This window comes from Platichthys flesus, chromosome 13 (assembly GCF_949316205.1).
Source record: "Platichthys flesus chromosome 13, fPlaFle2.1, whole genome shotgun sequence".
Classification (NCBI taxonomy): domain Eukaryota; kingdom Metazoa; phylum Chordata; class Actinopteri; order Pleuronectiformes; family Pleuronectidae; genus Platichthys; species Platichthys flesus.
The window spans coordinates 480,026-506,439 of record NC_084957.1 but is presented as its reverse complement, the minus strand read 5'-3'; the positions used below and the strand labels follow the sequence as shown (position 1 = coordinate 506,439).

The window sequence follows — 26,414 nt, the reverse complement described above, 5'->3', positions numbered from 1 at the left end:
CCGGCCTCATTACGAGCCTCACAGTAGTAAATCCCACCGTCTTTGCTCTCAGGCCCACAGACTTCCAGAGTGGCCACAGAGTTAGTGAAGGAGATCTTGAACCGATCACTGGGGAGGATCTCCGAACCTTCCTTGAACCAGCAGACATCTATCTCAGGTGTGCCGGCCACGTGACACTCAAAGACTTTACTCTGCCCGACACGGACCACAGACACACGGGCCGGAGTCCGTACGAACGTAGGAGGCTCTACAGTATAAAATAAGATGATTGATGTCACCATGAGAAAGACGATGAGAAAATCTGTGATCTCTATAAAGTTGAAAGTGTTTAAGTTTCCATCCAAATGTTTCTCAGACTTTAAACACATCAGAGTGTTTCCACAACATCTGGTTGCTATCAGGTTTCTTTGATTCTCGAACCGCACCATGGTTCAGTCTGATCCAGACCCAGACCACTTGTTTCGGTCAGATTAAATGTTGGTCCCTAGTCTTGACCATGGTCAGAGGAACCTTTCACACCAGATACTTTGGATCAGACTAAACGGAGAAGACTTGAGGTCTGGAGAAATAGAGTCCGACCTTTGATTAAGTCCTACGAGCACGTTCAAGAGTTTTAAATTCATCCTCTATAGAGAAGTGGAGGATCAGTGTGACGCCGAAGGAAAGACACTCATTTAAATTCAAGATGCACTAAAGCACATAAGAACATATGGATGGAAACATACGTATTAACTCAGTGTCACACAAAGACCATTGACCTTTGACAAAGAGTGTCGTCTGACAGGAAGTGGAGCCGACGTCGTTCTGGATCTCACACACATATTCTCCAGAATCAGAGGTTTTAGCAAAGAGAAGCTCCAATGAGCTGCAGGTGTTGTCTTTGGTCACGGAGCAGCCGGCACTGGACAGAATCTCCTTCTTGTTATTGAACCATTTGATGGTTAGTGGCGGCGTGCCAGAGAGCAGAACGTTAAACTGGACCTTAGAGCCCGGCAACACGTTCATGGACTCAGGCTTTTCAAGAATACATGGAGGTTCTGGAAGAGAAAGAACAAACCTGGTGAAATCTGCAGATCTTCCAACGGTTCGTTGTGTTTCTTTACTACAACAACAAACCTTTAACAAATAAGATCCCAGAGCACTGGACCGTTCCTGCTTTGTTTTTGGCAATGCAGGTGTAGCTGCCGCTATCTTTAGCATCAAGATTAGAGATCTCCAGCAAAGCAACATTCTCAAAGAATGTGCATTTCTGTTTGTCATCAGTCTGGATCTCGTTCTTGTCTTTGTACCACTGGATGGTTATCGGCAGCGAGCCAGACACGAGACAATCCAGATGAGCAAACGACCCTTTGATTCCTTCTGCCTGCTTCAGTCTTCTTGTGAAAGACGGTGGAATTATTTGATCTAACATCGGTAAAAGACAGAAGAGGTGAGAAACAATGTTCCAGGTAAAATTAAAATAAACAAATATTAGCTTTCACATAAACAACTGACCAAGAACAGTGAGCCTGGCTTCGCAAGAACTTTGGCCGACGTCATTTGAAACCTCAAAGACGTATTCACCACTGTCACTTTTGTCAGTCTTGATAATCTTGAGCACAGAGCTGGTGTCCGTGCTCTGAACTTTAAATCTCTGGCCTGACGTCATCTCTTTTCCAGCCTTCAGCCATCGGGCCTTCAGGGGCTTTGTGCCTGAGAATCTGGCCTCGAGCGTGGCTGGATCCCCCTGAGTCACACTGATGGACTTGACCTCCTCTGTGACCTGAGCTGGTTCTGAGACGTCAAACACAACAGTCAGCAAAGAATCACAAACCTGACGTCATTAACGGAGCGATGAACCAAGAGCTGATGAAAGTGACAAACTGAGGTGAAGATCCATTTGGGCTTTATCAACTCACAAGGTCAGAACTTTTAAATGGTTATTTCATTAAATGAACCAGGTGAATCCATCACGTGGTTCATTCCGTGTCGTCACATCTGTGGGCCGTATCGTATAAAGACATTAAGTGGTTGCTGATATGGTCACCTGTGAGGATTATTATCATTTAAGGAGATACGGTCTGACAAAGTTTGAACTTTTTGGGGGAATCATGTGATCAAATCAGCCTGAAAATGTCCTTAATATCTGTGATGGTGTGTAAACTATGATTTGACAGAGGATGACTCTCATGAAAAGGACCAATGACAAATTCCCTGCAGGATGAAAAGTAAAAGAAGTCGAGCTTTAACTTATTCTTGTTAACGTCTGACACATGTGTTAATTAGATGGAAATGATTGGCCTGTGCCAATAAAGAATAGAATGGAACCTCGTTCAGTTTCCCTCTGAAACACCCGGCTGGTTCACATTAAAAGGACTTCACTTCATGAGTTGATAAAGATCTGAACACACTCAAACAGAATCATTTTACAGTTCCACAGGATCTAACCTTTGACAGTCAACACAGCGGAGCACGTCTGGCTCCCGGCCTGATTCTGGGCCTGGCAGCTGTATTTGCCTCCATGTTTGCTCTGTAAGCTGGTGATGTGCAGCAGAGCGGTGCTGTTCTCATATGTGATCTGAATATATTCAGCCTCTTTGAGCTCATGGTTGTCTTTAAGCCAGGACACAGTCATGGGCTCTGAGCCCTTCAGACTGCACCTCAGAGAAACCTGGTTCCCCACCAACAAACTGAGGTTCTCCAGCTTTTGCACAAATGATGGTGGTTCTACGAGAAAAGATTCACATTCATGTTATTGCCGTCTTTGTGGAATGTTAACCTTGTTAACTCAGACTTTACAAATCCTTCTGAACCAACCTTTGAGCGTTACTTGACAATCACAGGCTGTCCTCCCCACCTCATTCTCTACCACACATTGGTAGGAGCCAACGTCTCCTGTCTCGACTGCCAGGACCTGCAGCGCCACCAGGTCCTCTTTCACAGTGATCCTGTGTCTCTTATCGTTTCGAATGGGTTTAGCGTTCTTAGAAAATGACACAGTGAAAGGGGCAGAACCAGAGACCTGGCTTTCCAGGATCATCTCAGAACCTTTCACCACATCTCTGGGCTCCAAGGTTCGAACAAACAACGGTGGTTCTAGAAGAAAACAGCAGGTGTGTGAGGACGACCACTGGACCACACGTGACATGAGGATGATGGATACTAATAATTGACTTGAGTTATATTGAGAAAATGAACAGATTACTTTTCTGAATTAGTTCTATAGCTCTGATGACATTTAACACATCAGTTGTTAGTCTATAGAGAGGCTACACCTCACTGGTCACCAGGCTAGTGTGACACCTTCACTGATTTGTCTTCACAACAAAAGAGAAGAAAAATATCTTCAGTGTCACAATAAAAGTCTTAATTTCCTAGTGATTCACTGAAAACTTGATTAAACCGACCTTTGACTGTGACCGTGCTGCTGCAGCGATCACTTCCTGCCTCGCTGGACGCGACACACACATAATCTCCACTGTCCTTCACCGTGCACTCAACCATCTCCAGAGATGCCACCAAGTCAGTCATGGTCATTGTGTATTTATGAGCGGAGCTGATCTCAATTTCATCTTTGAACCACTTGAACGTGATCACGGGGCTGCCCGTCACTTTGCACTCCAGGCTGGACGAGGCGCCGCTGGTGACCAGCTGGGTCGTCTGAAGCTTCTGCACAAAGACGGGAGGTTCTGAGAGAAGAGGTCAACACTCGTTAACGGATGAAGACATAACGTTCGTATCAAAAGACGAGTTGATGACACTGGAGAAAACAGAGACGCTGACGACAGGCACCTTTCACAAACAGCCCCGCGCTGCAGTCCACCTTTCCGGCGTCGTTGGATACTTGACATGTGTATTGAGCAGAATCACTGGGTTTCACAGAGTGAAGCTCCAATGAGCTTGAGGAAGCATCTTTCTTTATGTAACATGTGCCTCCAGTGAGAAGCTCCTTCTCCTCTCTGAACCACTTCACCACCAGAGGAGCTGTTCCAGTGAAAGCTGCTTTGAAGGAAACTGTGGTTCCTGGAATAACATCCTGGTTGTCTGGTTTCACAGTGAACACAGGGGGCTCTGCGGGCCGGTAACAAAACACAATGTATATTTCACATTACTATGAAATAATTCAAGGATTAAAAACAACAAACTGAAGAACAACATTAGCCAGGCAGTAATAACCTTTGACATAGAGCGTGCCGCTGGTTTCTTTAAAGCCGGCTGAGTTGGTGGCTCTGCATTTGTAAACTCCAGAGTCAGATTTCTGCAGGTGTGTTATTCTCAGTGTCACAGAGCTGTCTTTGAACTCAGGCTGGAATTTAGACCCTGACGTGACCTCCTGGTCGTCTTTGAACCAACATATGGTCATTGGCTGGGAGCCTGACACCTTACACTCCATGGAGATGTCATTACCAACGTTACCATCGACTCTTTTCAGGGTCTTGGTGAAAGTTGGAGGCATTATCCGATCTGGTTGTTGAAGAAAGAGTAGCTCATATGTTAATACAGTTTCATTCTGTTTAGAAGAAGCAGCACTGAGATGAAACTCACACAAATAAACCAGTTTATCAAAGTTATTGCAACGTCTCAGTTTGAAGACACTGACTTGACGAATGTCTCAAAAGATGTGAATACAGTTTGATGACGTTTTTTACAAACCTAATTAATAAATATAGACTTTGAACTAATCTTATTTAATTATGAAACTGCATAGATATTGTAAATCATTGAAATAGCAGAGACCCAAACTGACCTAAGACCGTGACGGAGCACGTGCACTGGTCTTTCCCGACCTTATTCGACACCTCCATCTTGTACTCGGACGTGTCGCCTTTTTCTGCCGTAAGAATCTTCATGGTGGCGACTTTGTCCTTCAGAGTCATTTTATATTTACGGCCACTGACCATCTCCTTCCCGTCTTTCAACCACTTCACTTTGAGCTCTGGGCTTCCAGAGAGCGTGCACTCCAATGTGGCTGAGTCTCCTGCGGTCACACTAATGGACTCGGCAGGTTCTAGGATTCTTGCAGGTTCTGGGACAAGACAAACCCGTTTGTTATCTAGACATAAGCGTGAAGCCACAAGAATCTATAGAATCTAATCTGAAACTAAAATCTCGGCATCAAATGTCATCTGACCTTGGACGGTCAACGTGGCTTCGCTTTTTTGTTGCCCCGCCTCATTCTCGGCTTGGCACGAATACTTGCCGCCATGACTGATGGCCACTGTTGTTATCAATAAGCTTGCAACGTTGTTCTCAAACGCCAGCTTGATATTTGGATCATCATCTCTGAGTATTTCAGAGTCTTTCGTCCATTTAACAGTGATGGGTGCAGAGCCTTTAATGGTTCCCTGTAGCTTTACTGTATTTCCCAGTACTGCTGTGGCGCCCTCAACCCTCTTTGAGAAGGTTGGTGGTTCTGGAAAACACATGATTAGTTCAAACTGAATCTAAAGCACAAGATTGAACCTCAGCCCCAGTTTAATAAAACTCGTACTAACCTTTAAGTTTAGCTAAAGCCTTTGAGGTGACTTTCCCCACATCGTTAGATATGACACACTGATAATCTCCAACATCTGCACTCTCAAATGTCTGGATCTCCAGCCGTGACACGGAATCCTGAGAGATTATTTTATATTTCTGATCGCTGGTGATGGTTTTCTTGTTTTTTAACCAGCTGATTTCAAAAGGCGCCGTCCCTCTGATCTCACACTCCAGCTGTGCAGCGGCGCCCTTCACCGCCTCCACCGTCCGAAGCTCGGTTCTAATGCTTGGTGGCTCTGGTGCCAGATAAAGTGTTCGTAGTTAATACCAAAGCTTCTCTGAACTGAACAATGAGTGTAAAGTCAATCTGAGATGAGACAAACCTTTCACAGATATGAGGGTGTTGCAGTTCTCGCTGCCAGCATTATTTGACACCTCACAGGTGTAACTTCCACTGTCTGTGACCACGAGGTTCAGAATCTCCAAAGTGGCAACTCCGGTCTTAAAAGAGATTTTATATTTTCCACCATCACTAAGCTCTCGCTCGTTCCAGAACCAGTGGATGTGGAGTTCGGGCGATCCTTTGACAGTGCACTGTAAGCGTGCAGCTATGCCCTGTTTCCAGATAAACTTAGGCTCCATTTTCTTTACAAAGTTCGGAGGCTCTGAAAAGAGTTTTTAGTTGAAAAACACCAAGATGTTTAAACAAAGTGACGTAAAAAAAACAAAAGAACCGTGACAGAAGAATCTGAACGAGATGCAGAAGAAAAGGCAAGAAGTCAGCAGTGCATAGTGTTAGTATCAGCAATAACCCACCCGCTCATACAGAGGTCTGTGTGTTTTCATACAGAAGCTAACGGAAGCTAACGGAAAGATCACTCTGAAGATCTTACCTTGAACTGTCACCACAGCCTCACAGGACGAGCTCCCAGCCTCATTAGTGGCTGTGCACACATATTTCCCAGAGTCCTTCACTTTGGACTTGGGTATCTCAAGGACAGCCACCTTGTCCTCAAAGGACAGTTTAGACTCAATGCTCTGGTGAACCTTTTTGCCGTCCCTGGTCCAGGTGACGGTCACACCAGTGTCCTCATCCACCTGACACTCCAGCCTCAGCGGGTCATTGACAGCGGCTGACACCGGCTCAAAGGTCTTAACAAAGCCAGGCTTGTTGATAACCTTGAGTTCTGTGGTGAAGGTCGCCGTGCTGACACTGTTGGAGGCCTTGCACAGGTACACTCCCTGATCGGTCGGCTCAAGACTCTTAATGTGAAGGGAATATTTGCTCTTTTCACATTTGGTGACATAGTTCCCCTCGGAGGAGATGGCTATGTTGTCCTTGTGCCAGACAACTTCCATGGGCGAGGATCCAGTGAGCGAGCACTGGAACACAGCTTGTTTGCCCACATACAAAATCATTGGGTCTGGTTTTGAAACAAATACCGGCGGGTACATTTCTATGGAGAGCAGGTAGAACATAAACAAATTTGAAAAAAATTTGAAAAGTGGAAAAGGATCAACATAAAGAAAAAGCCAACGTGTGCGATGCCAACTTGTTGATCAACGTTTAAACATGAGAACATTTTATCGTCAACATTATCAAATGCAACATGACACCAGATCCAGTTGTTCACACACAAACGTGTATATAATTCTCTCTCTCTCTGAAACACACATGCGTAAAGTGATGTTTGAGAAAAGGTCCCTCTGGGGTCTTACCGGTGACGATGAGCGAGGCGGTGCAGCCGTCAGTGCCGTGCTGGTTGGAGGCCTTGCAGCTGTATTCACCGCTGTCGGCCTTCACTGGGTTCAGGAGCTCCAGAGAGGAGCTGCTGTAGCTGCTGATGATTCGATACTTCTCGCTCTGTCTGATCTCAATGCCAGACTTGAACCATTTGAAGGTCACACTCGGAGCATCCTCGATTTCACATTCGAGCTTGGCCTGTCCGCCAACGTTTATCTCCAGAGGTGAGATCTTCAGCCTAAACACCGGTGGCACTAAGGCACACACATACAAATGAAAGGGTGAATGTCAGTAAAGGAATGAAAACCTATGAAACAGGTGAAAACAACTGACTGATCAGGAACATAAATGGTGAAATGTACGCAATGGAGGGAGGGAAGTGAGACTGTGGAGGAGAAAATTAGCAAGAACATTAGCCCCATGGTTCCAAAAGCTGCCAGGAAGAAGATGTTGGGGATTGTGGGGCTAGGGTTCAAGCTAAAGGGAGGAGAAACAAAGGATTTGTGGAAGATGAAGCAATGTCACAGTGAAGCCCTGAAAGCATGCAGAGAGAAAGTGCAGATGTGAAGAGAATGAACCAAAGGGATGGTCACACACCAAGGGTTCAAAACAAAGGAACCTGAAGTCACTGACATGCCACGGTGACCATGACAGACTGTGAAGTCTGCCTGAAGACCATGATCACCACAGCCGTTGAAGCAGGATGCTTATTGTCTGAAGCTAGACCTGCATGGCTGTGATGGTTTTGGTCTTTAAGCAAGTACTGACTATAAAATGAAGTGGAACAAACAAGACATGGTGAGTTAGTACCACCAACTGACCCACAGGTGGTGCTCGAGCTGAGCTATGAAATGAAAAAGACCAAGTGACAAACGCAGTGTGGAGACAGAGGTCTTGAATGAACCAGTTGGTGTGAATGATTAGTTGTTCTCAGAGAAAATGGATGAATGAGTAAATGAATGGAAAGTAAATGTTTCCTATCATCAAACCTCTTGACACCACAGTGAGTCTTGAAGACGTGGTGGTCCTGCCGGCTTCGTTCTCGGCCTCACAGACATATTCTCCTTGATGCTTCTCCTTCACAACCTTGTTGATAACCAGTGTGTATGTATCATGATCTTTGGAACACTTGAACTCTTTGCCAGATTTCACCAACTGTCCATTGAAAAACCAGTTCACCTTTGTAACATGCTTAATGGTGGTGCTAAATGTGACTTTACTGTCTTGTTCGATCGATAGGTCTCCGAGGGACGTGACTATGATGGGGAATTCTCTCTGTTCTGGCCTGGGCACTGTGATCTCCTCTTTAAAGATCTCCTCCCTGTGCTCCTTCTGGACATCTACCACCTGTTCTGTGGGGGCAACGGTGGGAGGAAGAGCAGTGGTAAGCACTGCTGCACCTACGTCCTTTTCTCTGCCTTTCAGCTCCACTGACCTTACTTCCTGTCTTGAAACCTGTACTGACTGCTCAAAAGCCATGTGAGCCTCAGTGGAAACTTTGACCTGGGATGAGATGAGCTGCTCCATCTTTGCTGCCTTGGATTCCTGCACCACCACCTGCTGCTCAGCTGCAGCACATTCAACTGTCCTTATAGACTCTGTCCTGAATGCAGCACTTTGAGAACTAACAGCACTGAAACCCACTGCACTCTCTGCTACGCTAACCATCTCCACCATGGACGACATTTGCTTAGAGGTAGCCGAGGAGACCTGGGCTCTCTGAGGTTTGTCTAGCTGCATCGTGCCCGGCTGCTCTGAAGTAAGAAGATGGGCTTCCTGGTACACAATGGAATGGAAAGCTGCCTGGAGTTCAGTTCTGAGATCAGCTATCTGAGGGTATTCACCCTCAAAAGCCAGTGTGATCTCCATGGGGGCCCCTGTTGTGGTGATAAGGTATGTGAACATGGCCCGTTTGGGCTGTCTCTGGACCTTGACTTCCTGCACTTCTACAGCCTGTAACCTTTCTACGACATCAGCCAGTAGCACCGGCTGGTCCCTGGCCACAGCCGACTGCAGGGCAGCTCTGAGCTGACGCTGGGTTTTCAGACTGGATGGTTTTGGGATCTGAATTACAAAGGTCATCTCTTTGGGAAAGGCCGGGCTGTCTTTGGATTCTGACGCCATGAGGGACAGTTTTGGCTGAGTGGTGACAGATACTTTACTGGACTGAGACTTGGTGATCACCTGAGAGATCTCACCCGTCAGTACCTGCTTCTCATCCATCACTACTGACTGCCTGACTGACTGACCCTCCTGGATCTGAACAGCAAAGTCCTGTTCTGCTGCCTCTAAAAAGACACTGCTCTCAGTGGAGATCTCCTCAATCTGGATAGGCTCAGTGGGAAGTTTTGGCTCTAGAGCCATCTGGCAGGTGAGTTTCTCCACAGCTGTGAGACGCTCTGTGTGACCCTCCTCTAAGGCATGACAATCTGCGACACTGGTGATATGCATCACGTTCCAGCGATCCTCTCTCTGCACTAAAGCCCTCTGCGGCTTGACGTCAGCGCTGACCGGCGTCTCCTTCGGCAGCTGAAGGGGCTGGTAGGAAAGCTGCAGGATGTTCTGAGGTCTGGGCTCAGTTCGAAGCTGAGACTGAACTCCAGTCACAGACAAATCCAGCTCTGTGTTGTAATTTGCCGTGAGCTCCTTTCTCTCTTCTGAAATGGCTGCATGGCTTCTAATCTTTTCCTGTTTCTGTGCTGCCACCTGCTGGTTGGGCTTGTCTGTTATGAGAATGCCCTCTTTGGGCAGCGTCTCCAGGGGATGAGCTGAATGGAGATGCAGCAAAGTGGGACCCTCTTTCTGCGGCTGAATGGTCGTAGAGCTGGCCTTGGCCTCAAACTCTGATGCATCCTCACAAACTAATGTCCTCTGCTCATCCTGACTAACAGTGTGCAGTAGAGTAGGACTCTTCCTGGTTCCTGCCTGCTCTGGTGCTGGTTTCTCACAGGTGAAACTCCCCTCAGCTGGAAGGAGGTCCTGGTCTGTGATAACCTGCAGATGCAACAACTGCTCCCCTTCTATCTGAGAACGAATGGACGTGGCACTGGACAGACTCGGCAGCTGCTGAGTAGACTCAGCCTGAAGCAGTTGCTTCTCTTCAGCCGTTAGAGCTGCTTTCACAATCTCATCCTTACAAAGATAGGCTGACTCCACAGCCGGTCTCTGGATGGAGAACTCAGTCTCCTTGGAAAGAGTCTGTTTAGATTTGCTGACCGAAGCTAAGACAGGTCTATGCTGTTCTTTGCTAATGGAAGATTTTAAAGCAGAATCTGCTGTTGCTAGTTCAGCTGTGTGGCCTTCTGCAAGAACTTGTTTTTCTGCAGACTGGGCCGAGTATAAGATCTTAACACCTTCCTTCACCTTGTAACCCTTCTCTTGCTGTGGTTTGGGGAAGTCCTCTAACTGCTCCTTCAGGAGAGATAGCTGGGACTGGACTTGATGCCCACTAACCAGATGTTTTGGTTCTGACGTGGGCCTTATGGAAGCAGACTTCCTGTCAGCGAGAGTCTCTGTGCTAACAGTAGACAGTGGGTTGAGCTCTTCAGCAACAGCTGTCATAACCTTTGACATTTTTTCTCTAGCCGCCTGAAGCTCAATGACCTCTGGGCTTTGGATGCGGTCACAGTGCTGCTCTGTGAGGTCCTGACTCTCTTCTACAGACGTGCTAAATGTTGCCATATGAAGCTGCTTTGCAGGAACAACTGAGACCCTAGGTGGGTGGGTGGGAACGACAGACACCTTCTCCTCGATCTCATGAGCCTGAAGCACCGCTGCCTGGTGGGTCAGCTGCTCTCTATGAACAGTGGCAGCAGAGATATCCAGCTCTCTGAGGGAGCTCACCTGCTCACTGGGAATGATCTGCCGGTCTTCGGTGCCAATGGTGTAAACCATCTGATCGGATCTGGCTCTGTCCTGACCCGGGAGGCTGACCTGGTACAAGCGGGACTCAGTCGCTTGCTCTGTCACTGACACCTTATAACCTTTCTTCTGAACAACTGTCAGCTGCTCCTGTTTGTTGGAAACAGAGACGGATTCTCTGAAAACAACCAGCTCAGCACTACAGGTCGCTTCCCCAAACCGGTTGGAGGCTCTGCAAGAGTACAACCCACTGTCCTGCTGTTTGATGCTTTTAAGACTGATAAAACCAGATCCATCTGGGTTGGCTGTAATGACACAGTTCCTACTGGGCTGGATCTGGAAAGCACCTTTGAACCACTTCACATCAGGTGCTGGATCACCACTGGCCTTGTAATTGAAATGAACCTCTCCTCCTTCTGAGCATGTGACAGGTTGAATCTGAACTGTGAACGTGGGAGGTTGACCTGTGACCTTAAACATCTTTTCCACCCATTTCTCTGCTTGACTAACATCAGCCTTCTTCACTTCCAGGTATGTGGTGCATGTTGTCTGACCAAACCTGTTGGTGGCAGTGCAGGAGTACTCGCCCTCATACTCCGATGTGACCTTAGTTAGGATTAATGTGAACTCCTCCCTCTCCTCTATCACTTTGTAAACAGAAGAACTCTGAATGACTTTCCCATTATGAGACCATTGCACCACTGGCTTGGGGAAGCCGGACACTCTGAGGGTGAACCGGGCCGTTTCCCCAGAGGTGACGGCGATGGGAGAGAGCTGGCTGAGGAAAACTGGCTTTTCTTTCTTCTTCTCTAAAGAGGAAGAGTAAAGTTTGGATTCTGGTTTGAGTTCAAGTGTTTTGGTTTTCTGGGGCAACTGGACACCAGTGCTGTAGGTTTCCTCTTGCTCCTCCACGGTGGTGATGGTGGTGCTACGACGTTCTGTCAGGAAATATTGAGCAAGACTGAAAACAATATCCACAACACAAATACTGTGATATCAATTCATTCAGAAATACTAACGACTAAGTGATTAAAACAGGACAACCCTGCTTTAAGTGTGACACATTTTACTTGACATGTAATATAAGAATCACATTTTGGGGTTTGATTTGAAACTCAATGATGATTTACTTATGCTATTATTAACATTAATGATAATAGTATAAGTAAGAGTTAAAGGCTAAATAGACCAAATATCCATTTTAATCTCAAGCAGAAATAAATAAATAGCTGGTACGTTCTTATTTGCTGATGAACATTTGTTACAGATCAATAAACATCCAGTCCTTTCCGTTAAAACCTTTGAAGGTTAAAAAATAACCATAAAGATTGTGTTCTCAGAAACCAGTGATCCCCACTGGTTCAGATAGAAACCACATGGTCTCAACAGGCATCCCGTTGTTTTTGACACCTGCATTTTGTCGTTAGATTTGAAAATGTGAACCTCAGTTAATTATTAGACGTATAAAAAAAACAAGTTCATACTCCAACATTACATCATCAAATACTTTATTATACAAACACTTGAGACAAACCAACATCATGTCTGTACAAATAATCCACAAATTTCTATTAATGCAAGATTTGATTTGACTTTTCCTCTGATTCTACTCTTCCACCCAAAATTACATGTATTTACAGAACATCAAAACTTACAACTAAATGTCATCAATTTGAAAATTGACTTATCAATCAGCTTACTCTAAAATTAAATAACTTCCTTTAAGAATTAAAAAATGATTTCCCAAAGAGAAAACTCAAACACAAACGCCCAAAACAAAGTGATTAAATCCTAAAAAACTGAATCTTTTTTGCAAAATGAACATAATCTTGAGCTTCCAGGTTTACTTGTGATAGTTTGACTGCTTAAAATTTTGATATCAGAATTATCGTATTATCGTAACGTTTTTACTTAGTAACTTTACTGAGCTGACAGCAAATATTTATCATTTTTTGAATTATCATTATTCTATTATATTTGACATCTTTTCAGTTTCTCCAGGATGAAGTTTATAAAAAATGTATAACTCATATGAACTTAAATGTTTCACTGAACTGGACAATTTTTTTCCTTTGCTGATTCTTTCCTCTCCCAGTTTGAATTGTCACTCGTTTTTCTGTGCGGTTTGATCCAATAATCTTTTTCTCATTACTTTGTGTAAAGATATTTGCTTCACACACATTTTATTTTCTTATTTACAGACGATAAATTCACTGGTGTGATCAACATCTGTAGCCAATGTTAAAAACAGGTCTGTAATATTTTCCTTGTAAAGACATTATTCCATCGTATTATTGAGTCACAGTTACAGCAGCTTGATTTTAAAATGTTACCAGAAAACAAAAACAAACATTGAAACCGATTTTCTACCAAACATTAAAACAAAACTGATGTTTTACAAGACTTCCAATAAATTAATAAAAATGTAAATTGAATTTGACCAAAAGGATTCAAAGTTATGTATCAATGTTCAATTCATCAAACCTGGATCAGAAAATAAGGGAAACTATTTTCTGCTTAATTTAGTCTTTTGCTTGACTTTTCAAGTTTCCAAGTAAAGTTTTATTTTCTTAATCTTGGTTCAATGTAAAAAAAACAACCTGTAATAAAGTTACACAACAAATCACCTTGAAGTTTTTCTTTGAGCAACCAGCCTCTAACCTTTGGCCTCTAGAACACCTTGAGCAGCGCTGTGGTCTCAGCGCAGCCGGCGGAGTTCTGGATGATGCACTTATACTCGCCAGCATCACTCTGGGTCACGTTGGTGATGAGCAGGTTGAAATGTCCTGCGGTTTTCTCCTGGACTAAACACCTGCTGTCTGAGATTCTGTCTCCGTCTTTGTGCCACTGGGCCGTGGGGCTTGGTTTGCCACTGACCAGACACTGGAGGATAACAGGGGTCCCTAACGCTGCTGTGATGTTGCTCAGGGGGATGATACATGCAGGGGCCGTCTCAGTCACCTGGAACTGGAAGCTGCACAAATCGGACGACTTCCCTTTAAACTCAATCTTATCATCTTTTGCTGGCTCAGCAAATACATCAAAATTGATACTGACATATTTCTCTCCCTGTTCGCTGGTCTCGTGGTCGGTGTTGGCCACGAGCCGGACCGACCGCTGAGCCTCATTGGCCTCTTGCTCAAACTCAAACTCAAGCTCAATCTCTGACACCTGTTCACCATCAGACGACGTGTTGCCCACCATCAGATCGAACTTCTGCGGCTGGACAATTGCACTCCCGAGCGACACGGCGGTCAGCTCCCTGCCCCGGGTTTTTCCAGAGAAAACCTTGGCACTGATCACCACTAGTGAGGCGCGGCACAGAGTCTCCCCAACAACGTTAATCGCTCTGCAGGCGTACACGCCACTGTCCTGTGGCGACACCTTACAGATCTTCAGGAAGTGGTTGTCTCCGTCAGATGAGTGAAAGTATTTCTTGTTGTTGTGAGGGATCTTTTGGTCAGCTTTGAACCAGGACACAATGGGAGAGGGAATTCCCATCAGTGAACACTCGAACATGACCGTGGTTCCTTCTGGTGTTTCCATGTCACAGATGGGATTGATGAACCTCGGAGGCATCTCTGTGACCTCGAAGGCAATTTTCAGATCATCGTGCTCCTGCGTGACAAAGTCCACAGCTCCCTCCTCATAAATACTCGGTAACACATCGAGCGATATAATCATGCTCTTGTTGTCCGCTGAATATTCAGGAATGGTGATGATCTTAATCTGTCTCTCAAATTCTTTCACCTGACTTTCATCCAATTCAACTTCGAGCAGAATCTCCTGAGGAGACGGAGAACGAGAGGAGTCATCTTCCTCCACGTCAAACTCCATCACGTGTTGATGAGTGACAGCAGGTGGCGCCGGCATAAACCTCACTTCCTGTGAGACGACAACTACTAAAGCAACACTTCTGGCTTCCCCGACATAGTTTACAGCCTCGCAGATATACTCCCCCTGGTCGGCTTTAGTGACACTATGAATTGTTAGTGAGATACTATCACCATCTCTCTCCATTTTAACCCTTTCACCTGCCTCCAGTTGGGATTTGTTGCAGAACCACTTCACCTCAGGGGAAGGTAGACCGAACACCTCAGCACAAAACATTAGGGACTCATTTTCAAACACTCTTTTCTTAATGAGAGGTTTAAGGAAGGCAGGAGGGATTCCCTGTACTTTCTCCTGGAGAGTCACAAGACCTAAAGACCCTCTCCCTCTGGTGAGGAACTGGTTCTCATTCACATTTATTCCAACAGTTGTTGTTTCAATCCCATCTTCAGTGGGAGATGTCAGGAACTGAAGTGGTGAGAAGAACCTCTCACTGGAGCCTCCTGTTGAGGGTCTTTTCTGTTCGGCGGGGGAGAGGGGGAACTCCTGGGGGGTCATAAACCCACTTGGTGCATCAGAACTGGCTGAATGGAAGGACATGGGAGACTGGGGAGTGTGGAAGGATTCTAAAATTGGCTGCGAGACCTCAGTGGAGGAGCCTGGAGTGTAGAACCTCTCAGCGACCTCGACCATCTCTTCGCTCGCATTGCTGCCAACCTCTATTGACATCTCAGACTCAGGGGAAAGTGGCCTTCCCCAGTCTGTTGGAGGATTGTAGTAGTTATACACTGCACCAAACGTTACCTCCTCCTCCTCCATGGAGCCAACAACTACAGCTGCTCCCCCAGCATCGGCCGCAAGGGGGTTGTCTGAACTACCTCTTTCCTGTCCAGCATCAACCACAGGCAGAAAGAATGCTTCCACTCTGCCGTCTTCTCCAGACTCGAAAAGAAGAGGGTCCGGTTCTGCCTTCACATGAGGTTCAACTACGTCTCCAGCTAACATCTCTTCTACCACTTCTGTTGCACCGGCCAGAGAGTCGGTCATACTGAGGAACACGCCACTGTCAATCGAGGGTTCTGGGATGGAAATGAACTTCTCACTGACAAGTTCAACGTCCTCACTCGCATGCTCTACCTCCGGCATTAGAACATATCCCTCATTGATTCTTTTAATTTCTTGTTGTTCCTCTTCGGTCAATTCCGCCACAACACCATCCCCACTCACAGCTTCAGCGTCACTGTGACTTGAGGGAGACCTTGCTGCTGCACTTTGTCTCTCCACTTTAAGAGATTCTGAAATTCTTTTGTGTTTAACAGCAGGAACTTTTTCAGACTGGAAAGGAATGAAGCTGCTAGTTCTGTCAAACGTACGAATGGTTTCCTCTGTTACGGTCTCCCTCTGTACGGAAACACAAACAGGTTTCTGTGGTGTTGGCCTGACCAGTTCTGGAGACTGCTGCACCTCCTCTACAAACTGTTTAACAGTATAATGCCTTGCTGCTATCAACTCTTCCTCTTTGGTTTCCCCTGATATCACACACATCTCCCTGTCTTCCTCCAGGGAGGAGGTGGGCTGGAGGATCTTGGAAGAGGCAGCTTCCTGTCGATCAGGCACAGCTTTGAGAGAAGCTTTGAGAGAACAACAATCTTCTGCCATAACAGCAGCAAACCTATTACTACCTTCTGCAGGTGTGGAGTCAGCTTTAGGTGCAGAGAATGTTACCTGATGGTCAAGGGAAATTGCGACTGCAGGTATAAACTCCTCAGGAAAGAGCGTTTCACTTCTCTGCTCCTCTGGAGTCATTAATGCAAATGGAGAGTCTGACTCAAAAGCTTGTTTAATCTGAGAAATGTTTATCACAGCGGCAGAAGCCTGCAGACCACATCCGGATATCGTCTGAGGCTCTCGAGAGACACCAGGTCTGGATCTTGGGGCTTTGGCTGTTATCTCTAATGGAGCTTCAGCATTACTAAAGGCAGCTTTATGGAATACAGCAGGTTTCTTCACATCCTCTGTAAAACCATCATCCTTGAGAGCTTCCCCACACTTTGAGATTTGCTCTGCCACTTGGAATGAAACATGGGCAATGCTTGTAACCTCTCCCAGTTTATTTCTGGCAACACATTTGTACACTCCAGCATCATTGTACGTAAAACTGTTAATATACAGCCGGTACACCTTATCATCAACCTCAGTTCTATATTTTCCGCTTGTGATTTTGAGGCAAACATCATCACAGAACCATGCCACTTCAGCGGCAGGCTCGCCTACTACCACACACTCCAACACAGCAGTGTGGCCTTCAGAGCAGGTGAGATTCTCTAGTTCACTGATGACATGAGGAGCTTCACCAACTACATCAAAAGAGAATGTGAACTTGTGTTTGACGGTCTGAGAGGCTCCATCATCGCTGGGCATATCGGACATTTTCTCTGTGACAATCTGAGATTCGACCTCACTCCTTTCTTCAGTCATCTCAGGGACAGGAGTGGCAGCTGTAATTCTGATTTCTACAGGTGAGGAGCTGAAAGATTCATCCGAGCAGCGGTGCCTGCGGACCACTGCCTGAGGAACCTGTAGAGTTTCCTTTCCTGAATCAATGTAGGACAGAAGTTCCTCCTCCATCACGCTCTCCTTCTGCTTCTCACTCTTCTCAAGCTCTTCTGTAACAAACACCTCCTGTGTGAATCCCAACGTCCTCATCACCTTCTTGTCTGACACCTCCAGGGTGGCGCTACAGATTGATTTGCCATGTTTATTGGATATGACACAGTCATACTTGCCCTCGTGGTCTGTTGTTGGATAGTAGACTGTTAGATTTGATTTGCTGGATTTGCTGATGATGTCATAGTCAGGGTGGTGGGCTAATGGGTGGCCATCTTTGAGCCAGGTGACCGTGGGCAGAGGGTCACCATGAAACTGGCAAGTAAACTCTGACATCTCACCAATCTTTACTTTAAGTGAAGATATTTCTTTCAAGAACACTGGTTTGGAGCCTCCAGCACCTGTATCCTCTTGTGTTATGCTTTCAGACCTTTGACATTTGGGAACTGCTTCTTTTAAACTTGACTTTTCCTGGACTCTCTGCTCATCCTGTTTTATAGCAACATATTTAAGACTCTCTGCACTCATTTCATTGCCCAGTTTTGATCTTGTCGAATCTCCATTTTCTTCTCTCCTCACACCTACAGTACCCTTCTGTTGTCTCTCTCTTGTAGTTTCTGATTCCTCCCTTATCCCTTTAGCTTCACTTGTCTCCGACTGGAAGCGTAGACTACAGGATTTATCAGCAGTCGTTATATTCTTCTCCCTGCTCCACCTCCTCTCTGCCTCTCTTTCCAGATCCTGTTGTTGAGCAAGGCATGGGGAACGTCTCCTGGAAGGTTTACAAGGGGTTTCCCCCTGAGCAAAGGCACATGTATATCCCTCAAAAGGCACATTTGAAAGTCGGGTTGGAGAGTGCCCCTGAACTGGTGAAGTATCGGGAACCATCGTGTCTTTTAAATCATCAGACCCTCCGACAGGCACATCTGCGTTGTGAGGTAACTCGGGTCGTGTCGGAGAAGACCTTGTTATAGAAGAAAACTCATGAGGAGGAGCGGGTTCTAATCCAACTGCATGTGGAGGCGGAAGGTCTGTGAGGCGGGTTTCAGATGGAACGACTGACTCGCATGGCAAAATGGAGGCATGCAATTTGCATTGACTATCCAATGTCCACCCAGACTCCAGCTCAGCTACTTCCTCTTGTTCGACGGCATCCTGTTGCCACTTCAGAATCCGCTGAGCCAGTGCTTCCTCCTCACTAACAAAGTACTCACTGTCCCTCTTCAGCCTGGTCTCACGCCCCTCTGAAGGCAGATCGGCGGCGGATGGCCACTGAAGACTTTCCCCCTGCAGATCTTGGAAAGCAGAAGCAACAGACTCCCCCAAGAGGAATTTATCTTTGGCTGTTCTCCCTGGGGACGTTTTGCTGTTGTCTTCTACAGCAGAAGACTCTGCAACGTTTCTTTCAAACTCAGAGGTCGTTTTTTCCTGCAGCGGTGAGTAACCCTCCGACCAGTTAGACTCCAGCTTCACAGCTTGGTCTTGTTCCATCAGAACATTCTGCTGCCATTTCATTATCCTCTGATTCAAGGCTTCCTCTTCACTGACTAACTTCTCACTCTCATTCTTCAGCTCAGAGATGTTCTCCCTCGACAGCTGAAGCTCACACTCTTCTGTTGTCTTCTCAAAAAACATCTTTTGAGCTCTGGCTTTTGTTCGGGGCAGAGATTCCACTTCTGCGGCTTTAGCTTTTACTCTGGGTGATTTGTGTGCCTCAGTTTCCAGCTCTGTCTGTCTGTTTTTTATTCTAGCTTTAGGCTCAGGGCCAGATGTTTCACCCAGTTCCACGCTACCTTTTACTTTAGGGGGCTTTGACAAGGTAACATTGCCTACAGTTACTCTTTCCTCGATGTGCCCCTCAGGCTCCATGCACTGGGGTTCTGCTGGCTTGGGCAGATCTGTTTCAGGGTGGAATTGCTCATCTTCTGACATCTGCATGCCGTGCTGCCATTTCCTGACCCGAATGGCCAGAAGTTTCTCTTCAAACTCCATCCGTTCTGCTTCAAGGCTCTTCTCATACTGAGCCCTCAAGGACTCACCTGCATGTTCCTGTTCATACAGCTCATCTGTTGCTGAGCTGTGAGGTGCTACAGCTTCACTTGGTAACCTTGCTTTGACAGATCTGACTTCTCTTGGTCTGGGAAACTCTCTAAGGTTGTCCTCTGCACTGGTTTTTATTCCAAAGTACAACTCTGCATCCACTTCTGATGCTCTGGCTTTAATTCTTGGTGATCTTTGTGTGATCATGGCTGGTGTCGCACCTTCCATGCCTTCTAACCTTGCTTCCATTTTGAATGACTTCTCAAGCTGGGAGGCCGATGTTTCCATTTCTTCTCCTCTGGTTTTCACTTCAGGTGATTTAAGGGTTGATGTAGTGGCAATCGAAGGCACCGTTACTGTGTCTACTGATTCTCTTTTCTCTTTTGCCTCCTGCTGAGTGAAAATGTGGCCCTCAGGCTCCAGGTACTGTGTTTCTGCCTCCGAGGGCAGATCCGTTTCACTGGGAAATGTCCCCTCCTCCTCCTCCTCCGATGGCCTACTCCCCTGCTGCCATTTCCTGATCCGCAAGGTCAAGAGTTTTGCTTCACACTCCATCCGATCGGCTTCCAGGCTCTTCTCATACTGAGCCCTCAAAGACTCACCTTCATATAGCTCAATGGATTCTGCTGTCGCTTTGTCTTCTGATGTCACTGCTTCTCTAAGGAACTTCTCTCTGGCAGATGTGACTATCTCTCCTTTACCGGGCCCAACTCGGACAGACTCCCTGGTTTCCGTGCAGCTTGTAGTCTCTGGATATGTTTCAGAGTCTTGGGCTTCAAGCTGACGTAGTTCATCCTCTTGTGTTGTAGCAAAAATGCGGTGATGCTCACTTAACATCTTCTTCAATCTATCATCTGCCTGAGATTCACTCAAAATCTCGACTTTTTTATCTTCCAATGTCCTTGAACATCTTTCACCCGATCTCTCTTCTGCACTCTGCACCAGTGTTTCCACAAGCTCCCCTCTCATGATCTGAATAGCCCTGGTTCTGGACTGAGGCTCAAATGAATGCCTCACCCGAGGCTGCAAGGGATCCCTTCTGGAAATCTTACCTGGAAACTCCCTGCGGCTCTCGCCAACGTCTAGTGATCGATTCAAATGTTGAACATCAGGCAGAGACGCAGGTTTGACCCTGAGCCTCTCAACATAATCGGTATAACTTGGCTCGCTGGTAACCGACTCTAACTCAAACTCAGAAGAAGACATGGTGGAGATGGAAAGCCTCTTCTTCTGTTTGACAGCTTTCTGGAGCGTGGTAAGTTTAGTTCTCACCTCATTGTGAAGGCTCTCAGTGTCACTGAACCTGTCGCTGTATCGGTCGCTGCACCGGTCACTAAATTTGTCACTGAATTTGGCATCAGTGCGCCGGTCACAGTAGATATCACTGAACCTGTCATTGAAGCGCTCAGACCTGTCGAACATGGGCGGAGGAGATGGAGCACGCTCAGAGGCAGTCTCCAAACATTTAGACCCTTTCTCTGACTCTATTTCTTTTGAATGAGAACCAGAGCGAAAGAACACCGTGCGCACCAGAGAGCTCTTAGACCGAGTTCTTCCCTGATGAACTTTAGACATTTTGTCGAACGGAGACCCTACACACCGGAGGTCGACCCTAAACTTCCTCTCCTTCCTCTGCTCTGCCATAGTGTCGACACTTTCATGGGCTTTGGCCGAGCGTTTAACAAAACCCAGGTAGTTTGCAGACTGCTCCTCCCTTAGTGACACCAACAGTGATGCTGTGGACTCGGCAGAACCCTCTGAGTTTATCGCCATGACCTTATAACTGCCCGAGTCCTTCTCTCTCACACAATCAATAACCAGGCTGCTAGTGTGCATGTGCATTCTGCTGTCAGTGCAGATCCTACGTCTACGCTCTTTGGGAACAGGTCTATTGTTATGAAACCACAGAAGAGTTGGTGGAGGACAAGCAATTAATTTACACTTTAACTCAACCGGTTCCCCCTCCAGAACTGACTGGAACTTGAGTTTTTTTGTGAAAGACGGTTTGATGTTGTCTGTCCACGAGCTAATAGAGGAGGTTCTGCTGGAACAGCGGTTAGCTGATACCAGGCCGTGATCCAGGAAGTCTTCTGTGTCGGAGAAGGCTCCTCTCAGCGGTCGAGTGCTGGGGACGCTGCTGAGACGTGCGTCTCCTTGACTGTCGTGATAAAACAGTTCTGCAAAAAGAAAAACAACCGTCAGAACAAATCAGCCTCAAGGAGTTCAAAAAGAGAGGAATTTGAATGAATCATTAATGGAAATATTAAATGCATGCTGGGAGTCACAATGCCATAATAAATAATTCCACTCACCATATTTGTTCGAATAAACGCAAGACTTGATTCTTTTTACTAGAAATCTGCAGGAAGTTTTGATCCTTCGTCTGTGGAAATTTCTTCAAAACATAAATTGTTTTATTATGATTAAAAAAATGCATATCTCCAGTATGTGCAGCTAGCAGTCGCTTGCTTAACCTTTTCATGATTGCTATGTTTTTTTTATAGAACATTCCTTACCTGACTTGCAGACAGGAGAATAAACGCCCTTTCTAATCCGTAAACTTAAGAGGAATTGAATGGTGCATTAATATTCCAAAACTTAAACAAATTAAGCTAAAACTGAGTGAGAAGGCGTTTATTCGAACTAATATTGGTTGTTATTTAGAATGCAAACCACAGGAATCACATCCCACTATCTGCAAGCCAGGCTAAGAAATATTTTGCAGGAGGACGGTATCAGTTCCAGATGCAGTAAACCTCCATATCTTTTAAAGGGCATTTCAAATCTGGGAGCTTTAAAAGATATATATCCTGCACCTTTTCAGGGGAAAAGACCAGAGATCCGTCATGCCAAATGATTGAAACTCTTGGATGCAAAAACGCAGGTGTCAAAACCCAGAACAAGCAAGTTCTGTGCTCGTCTGTGGGAAACCATGAGAAGTACAGGAGGTAGAAAAACACAAACACCAGGAGTTTTCTGTCAGGACACATGAAGACCACATGCAGCTGTGGAAATGAATCATGTAAAGGGACTGTTTAACATCATGTCGTATCGATGAGCTCTAGAAGTCTGTAGATGCAAGCTGACTGGAACCCAAGTCCCCGTAACAAATGCATCAATACATCAGATGTGTCTCCACAGAGTCTCCAGTTCAACTCGTGTTCACGGAGTCAGAGGTCGGATCACAGCGTGAAACAGAAATCTGCTCAATCGGTTCCCGACCCGCTCTGCCTGCTCCTCATGTGTGACGGTGACCTGCTGTCATGTGTGATCGTCATGAACTTCACATGTTCTTACCTTTGACTTCTTGATCGATCTTGGCTTCGATCTGCTCTCTCACAAGAGTCACTGTGAAGGAGAGAGAAAAGACACTTAGCTCTCTGATCTCTGCTTAATTCTATTCACCTTCAAACTGTCGTTGCTCATAAAGTCTCAAACTTTATTCTTCAACATAAAAATAAGACAAAGTCAACTGACCTAAAGTCCAACAATAGTGTGTGGATTGTGTGGTTAGTATGGAACATGATGAGGAATGAGCGCGACACCTCAACGTGTTTGAATCGTCTCTATACAAGACCAACAAGCACATTGCAGATTTCACCCAAAAGAACCAAGGGATCAGAGGGGGGTTTCCTGGAGGGGGGGGGGGGGGTATTAAACATGTGAGTTTTCCTGAGAAGGAGAAGAGATGAGGGTGAGGAGGGTGAGGAGGAGTTTGTTCCTGTGCAGTGATGAAGAAGAGGAGGTGGAGGGGTGTCTCAGTGGAACAGTGCAGTTAGTCTGAGGGATGTCCCGACCTGTTGTATTAACAGGGTCACTTTGAGAAAAGTTTGAATTATTCAAACTCCTAAAAGTAGGTTTTAAATTCAGCGAGTCTTTCCCGGTTGATCAGAGTTTATAAAGGTCTGTAACAAACTCTAAAATGAGACGGGATGTTGTCCTGGACTAGTTTGGGACGTCCCCTCAGGACATGAGTTAATCTCACAGGAGGAGAAACGGGTGATGTCAGAGGGAATCTGGCTACAGCCGAGGAACCGGGTTACCTTCTTCCTCTGCAGTAATGGTGAGGGTGGCCGAGCACGCCGCCTCTCCAGAGACATTGGCCGCCCTGCAGGTGAACTGCCCGGCGTGCTCAGAGAAGGCGTCCACGATGATGAGCGTGGCCGTGTTGGTCACCTCGTCAAAGTGAAACACCACATTCTTAGTGGGCCAAACCGGCTGCCGGTTGTGGAACCAGCTTATCTCTGGCTTCGGCGTGCCGGACACACATGCATGGAAGCGGGCCACCTCGCCGTGCGGCACCGTGCAACTTGTGATTGGCTGGATGAAAACTGGCCTTTGACCAATGGGGGGTTTCTTTAGACTGCTGAGGCGAGTGGACACATGTGTCTCAGCTAGACTGTCCAGCTTTTGTTTTTGTCCTGAAAGAAAGAAGTTTGTTCTCTGGTTTGCTTTTTTTCCATGTGTTGATAAGATTCAACATTCATCCCAGTCAGCGTCGGCCATTTTGACCACAAAGATACAAAGAGTGGAACTTCAGGGGCTGGGGTCTGATCATCTACATCATTTCAGATTATTATTATTATTACATTAGGATTTAAACATGAAACTCATTCACACTAAATGTGAGATTCACTGTTTGTTTGTATACACAGTGTTGAGTGCAGTCATCTTCTCCTTTCATGAGCTTCAGTCGATGTCGTACATTGAGACACTCGGACCTGCTGCTCATCTGGATGATGTGGATTCAGAAAGACGCTGTGATGTCACACATCTGAGAACATTAGTGTCGACCTCGGCTGCTGCTCCACTTATTTAAAAGTGTATGGCGGTAACCAACTTACCGTCCAGTGTGAGGGTGGCGGCGCAGGAGACGGTACCGGCGCTGTTCGTGGCCACGCAGCTGTACCCGCCCTCGTCCTCTGGGTACACCCTGGAGATCTCCAGCTGACAGCTGTCATCAAACTGAGACATCCTGAAGAAGTCCGACTGCTTGATGTCCTTCCCCTTGTGCAACCAGCTGATCTTCACATCTGGACGGGGGACAAAGGTTGTGGTGAGCGCTGTGTCGGGGGAGACGAGGGAGGGGACCGGGCTGTTTAGTTTTCTTACCGTCTCCACGGACTCTGCACTGGAAGCGAGCCGGTTCTCCCTCACGGGCGGAAGTGTTGGCGATGGGTGAGATGACGACAGGTGGAGCGACAGGAGCAGCCGAGTCCGGAGAAACCACTTCTGAAACTAAGATGCACACAAACCTGCGTCTTCACATGTCCTGCCTGAAACATTTCCCTCCTCTTTGAACAGCACGTGTAAAGTCCTACCTTCCACGTTGAGCGCTGCGGTGCTCGTGGCGGTGCCATAGTCGTTCTTTGCCTCGCAGTTGTAGACCGCGGAGTCCTCGGGGAAGACCTCGATCAGCAGCAGCGTGTGCTCGTCGCCGTCATGAAGGAACTTACACTTGAAGCCCGGAGACAGGGCCTGGGAGTTCTTATACCAGAAGACCTGAGGCTGAGGAACGCCGCTCACCTTCACGGAGAAGCGAGCAGGTTTACCTGCCTCTACCGACTGAGGCTCCATGTGGCGAAGGATCTGCGGAGGCTCTGGGACTGAACGAAGCACGAAACAAAGAGTTGGTGATATGCTTTAAATATGATCCCTTCACTCCATGGTTCACCTCTCAGCCTCACTTACTGTTGACCCGGAGGTGCATAGTGCTCCTGTTTTTGCCGGCGATGAAGATGTACTCCCCGGCGTCACTCCTGTAGGTCTCGGAGATGGTGAGGCGGTGCAGTCTTCTGATGGCCACATAGTTGAAGCGTTCCTCAACAGAGACTTGGATCTCCACCCCGTTCCTCAGCCAGCGACCCTCCACATCGTCCTCGTTCACCTCGAACTCGAAGGTCGCTCGTTGTTTCTCCAGAACCTTGGAAAGAGGAAGGAATGTTCCAGATTTACATATCTCATATATCATATGACTCATCCAAAATGTACCCGTGAACCTTTGCTGATATTTAAAGTAGCTGTCTCACTGTAATTTCCCGCTCAGCAGGTTCAGAGATCCGGATGTCGCGACCCTCGACTATGAGCTGAGCTTTGGAGACACTCGATCCAGCCACCACTGAATACGCTCCGGCATCGGACATACGCACCGTCTGGACCATCAGACGGTGAACGTACTTCTCTGCTGTCACGACGTACCTGAGAACACGACATGGCAGCTCATCTTTAGCACTAATCAAGAGCCTTGGTGAATGTTAGCACACAGCCAGCAGCAGTACGGTACGAACCGTTCCTCAGACACGTCCAGCTCCTGACCGTCCTTCATCCACATCACCTGGATGTTTGGCTCCGTGACCTCACATTCAAAAATCGCCTTCTTCTTCTCTGTGATCTTTATGTCCTTGATTTTCTTGGTGAATTCAATCACTCGAGCTGAAAACAGCGAAAAACATTTACCTCAGAATGTGGATATAAAACACAGGCTGGATTTCAGACATCGTACTTAATCAGTTCAACATTGTTTTGTGTTATTCGGTTTAAGATATTTTCAGATTCTTCAGATCATGAAACAAGCTGACGTTACCTTCCACAAACAGATTTGCGGCGGAGGCAGCAGAGCCGGCCACAAACTGATATTCTCCTCCGTCTCCGAAGTGAACGTTTTTGATGGAGAGCGAGTGCGTGAGCTGCCGACTGCGGACCTGACACCTGTCGGAGGACTTGACCTCCACGCCGTTCTTCAGCCATTTGTAGGTGATGCCCTCGTAGTTGACGGTGACCTCGAAGGTGATGGTGTCTCTCTCCTGAGCGTTCAGGTCTTTCAACATGGATGTGATCATGACGGCTGGAGAAGAACAAACATGTTGGTTCAGAC

The 26,414-nt window shown here is 46.6% G+C and overlaps 1 protein-coding gene across 1 annotated transcript in view; it reads right to left on the bottom strand.

Moving 5' to 3' along the window:
• The window catches only part of ttn.2 (titin, tandem duplicate 2), a 174,511-nt gene that overhangs the window by 129,127 nt on the left and 18,970 nt on the right, over positions 1–26,414 (bottom strand). Inside the window, exons 33-43 of the mRNA XM_062402154.1 lie at positions 26,124–26,384; positions 25,828–25,972; positions 25,570–25,738; positions 25,232–25,463; positions 24,862–25,146; positions 24,653–24,778; positions 24,385–24,573; positions 23,584–23,961; positions 22,838–22,888; positions 8,191–12,000; positions 7,177–7,455 (exon numbers count right to left, since the gene is read on the bottom strand). Of these exons, the coding sequence (XP_062258138.1) occupies positions 7,177–7,455; positions 8,191–12,000; positions 22,838–22,888; positions 23,584–23,961; positions 24,385–24,573; positions 24,653–24,778; positions 24,862–25,146; positions 25,232–25,463; positions 25,570–25,738; positions 25,828–25,972; positions 26,124–26,384 (5,925 nt within the window). The remainder of the gene's footprint in view (positions 1–7,176; positions 7,456–8,190; positions 12,001–22,837; positions 22,889–23,583; positions 23,962–24,384; positions 24,574–24,652; positions 24,779–24,861; positions 25,147–25,231; positions 25,464–25,569; positions 25,739–25,827; positions 25,973–26,123; positions 26,385–26,414) is intronic.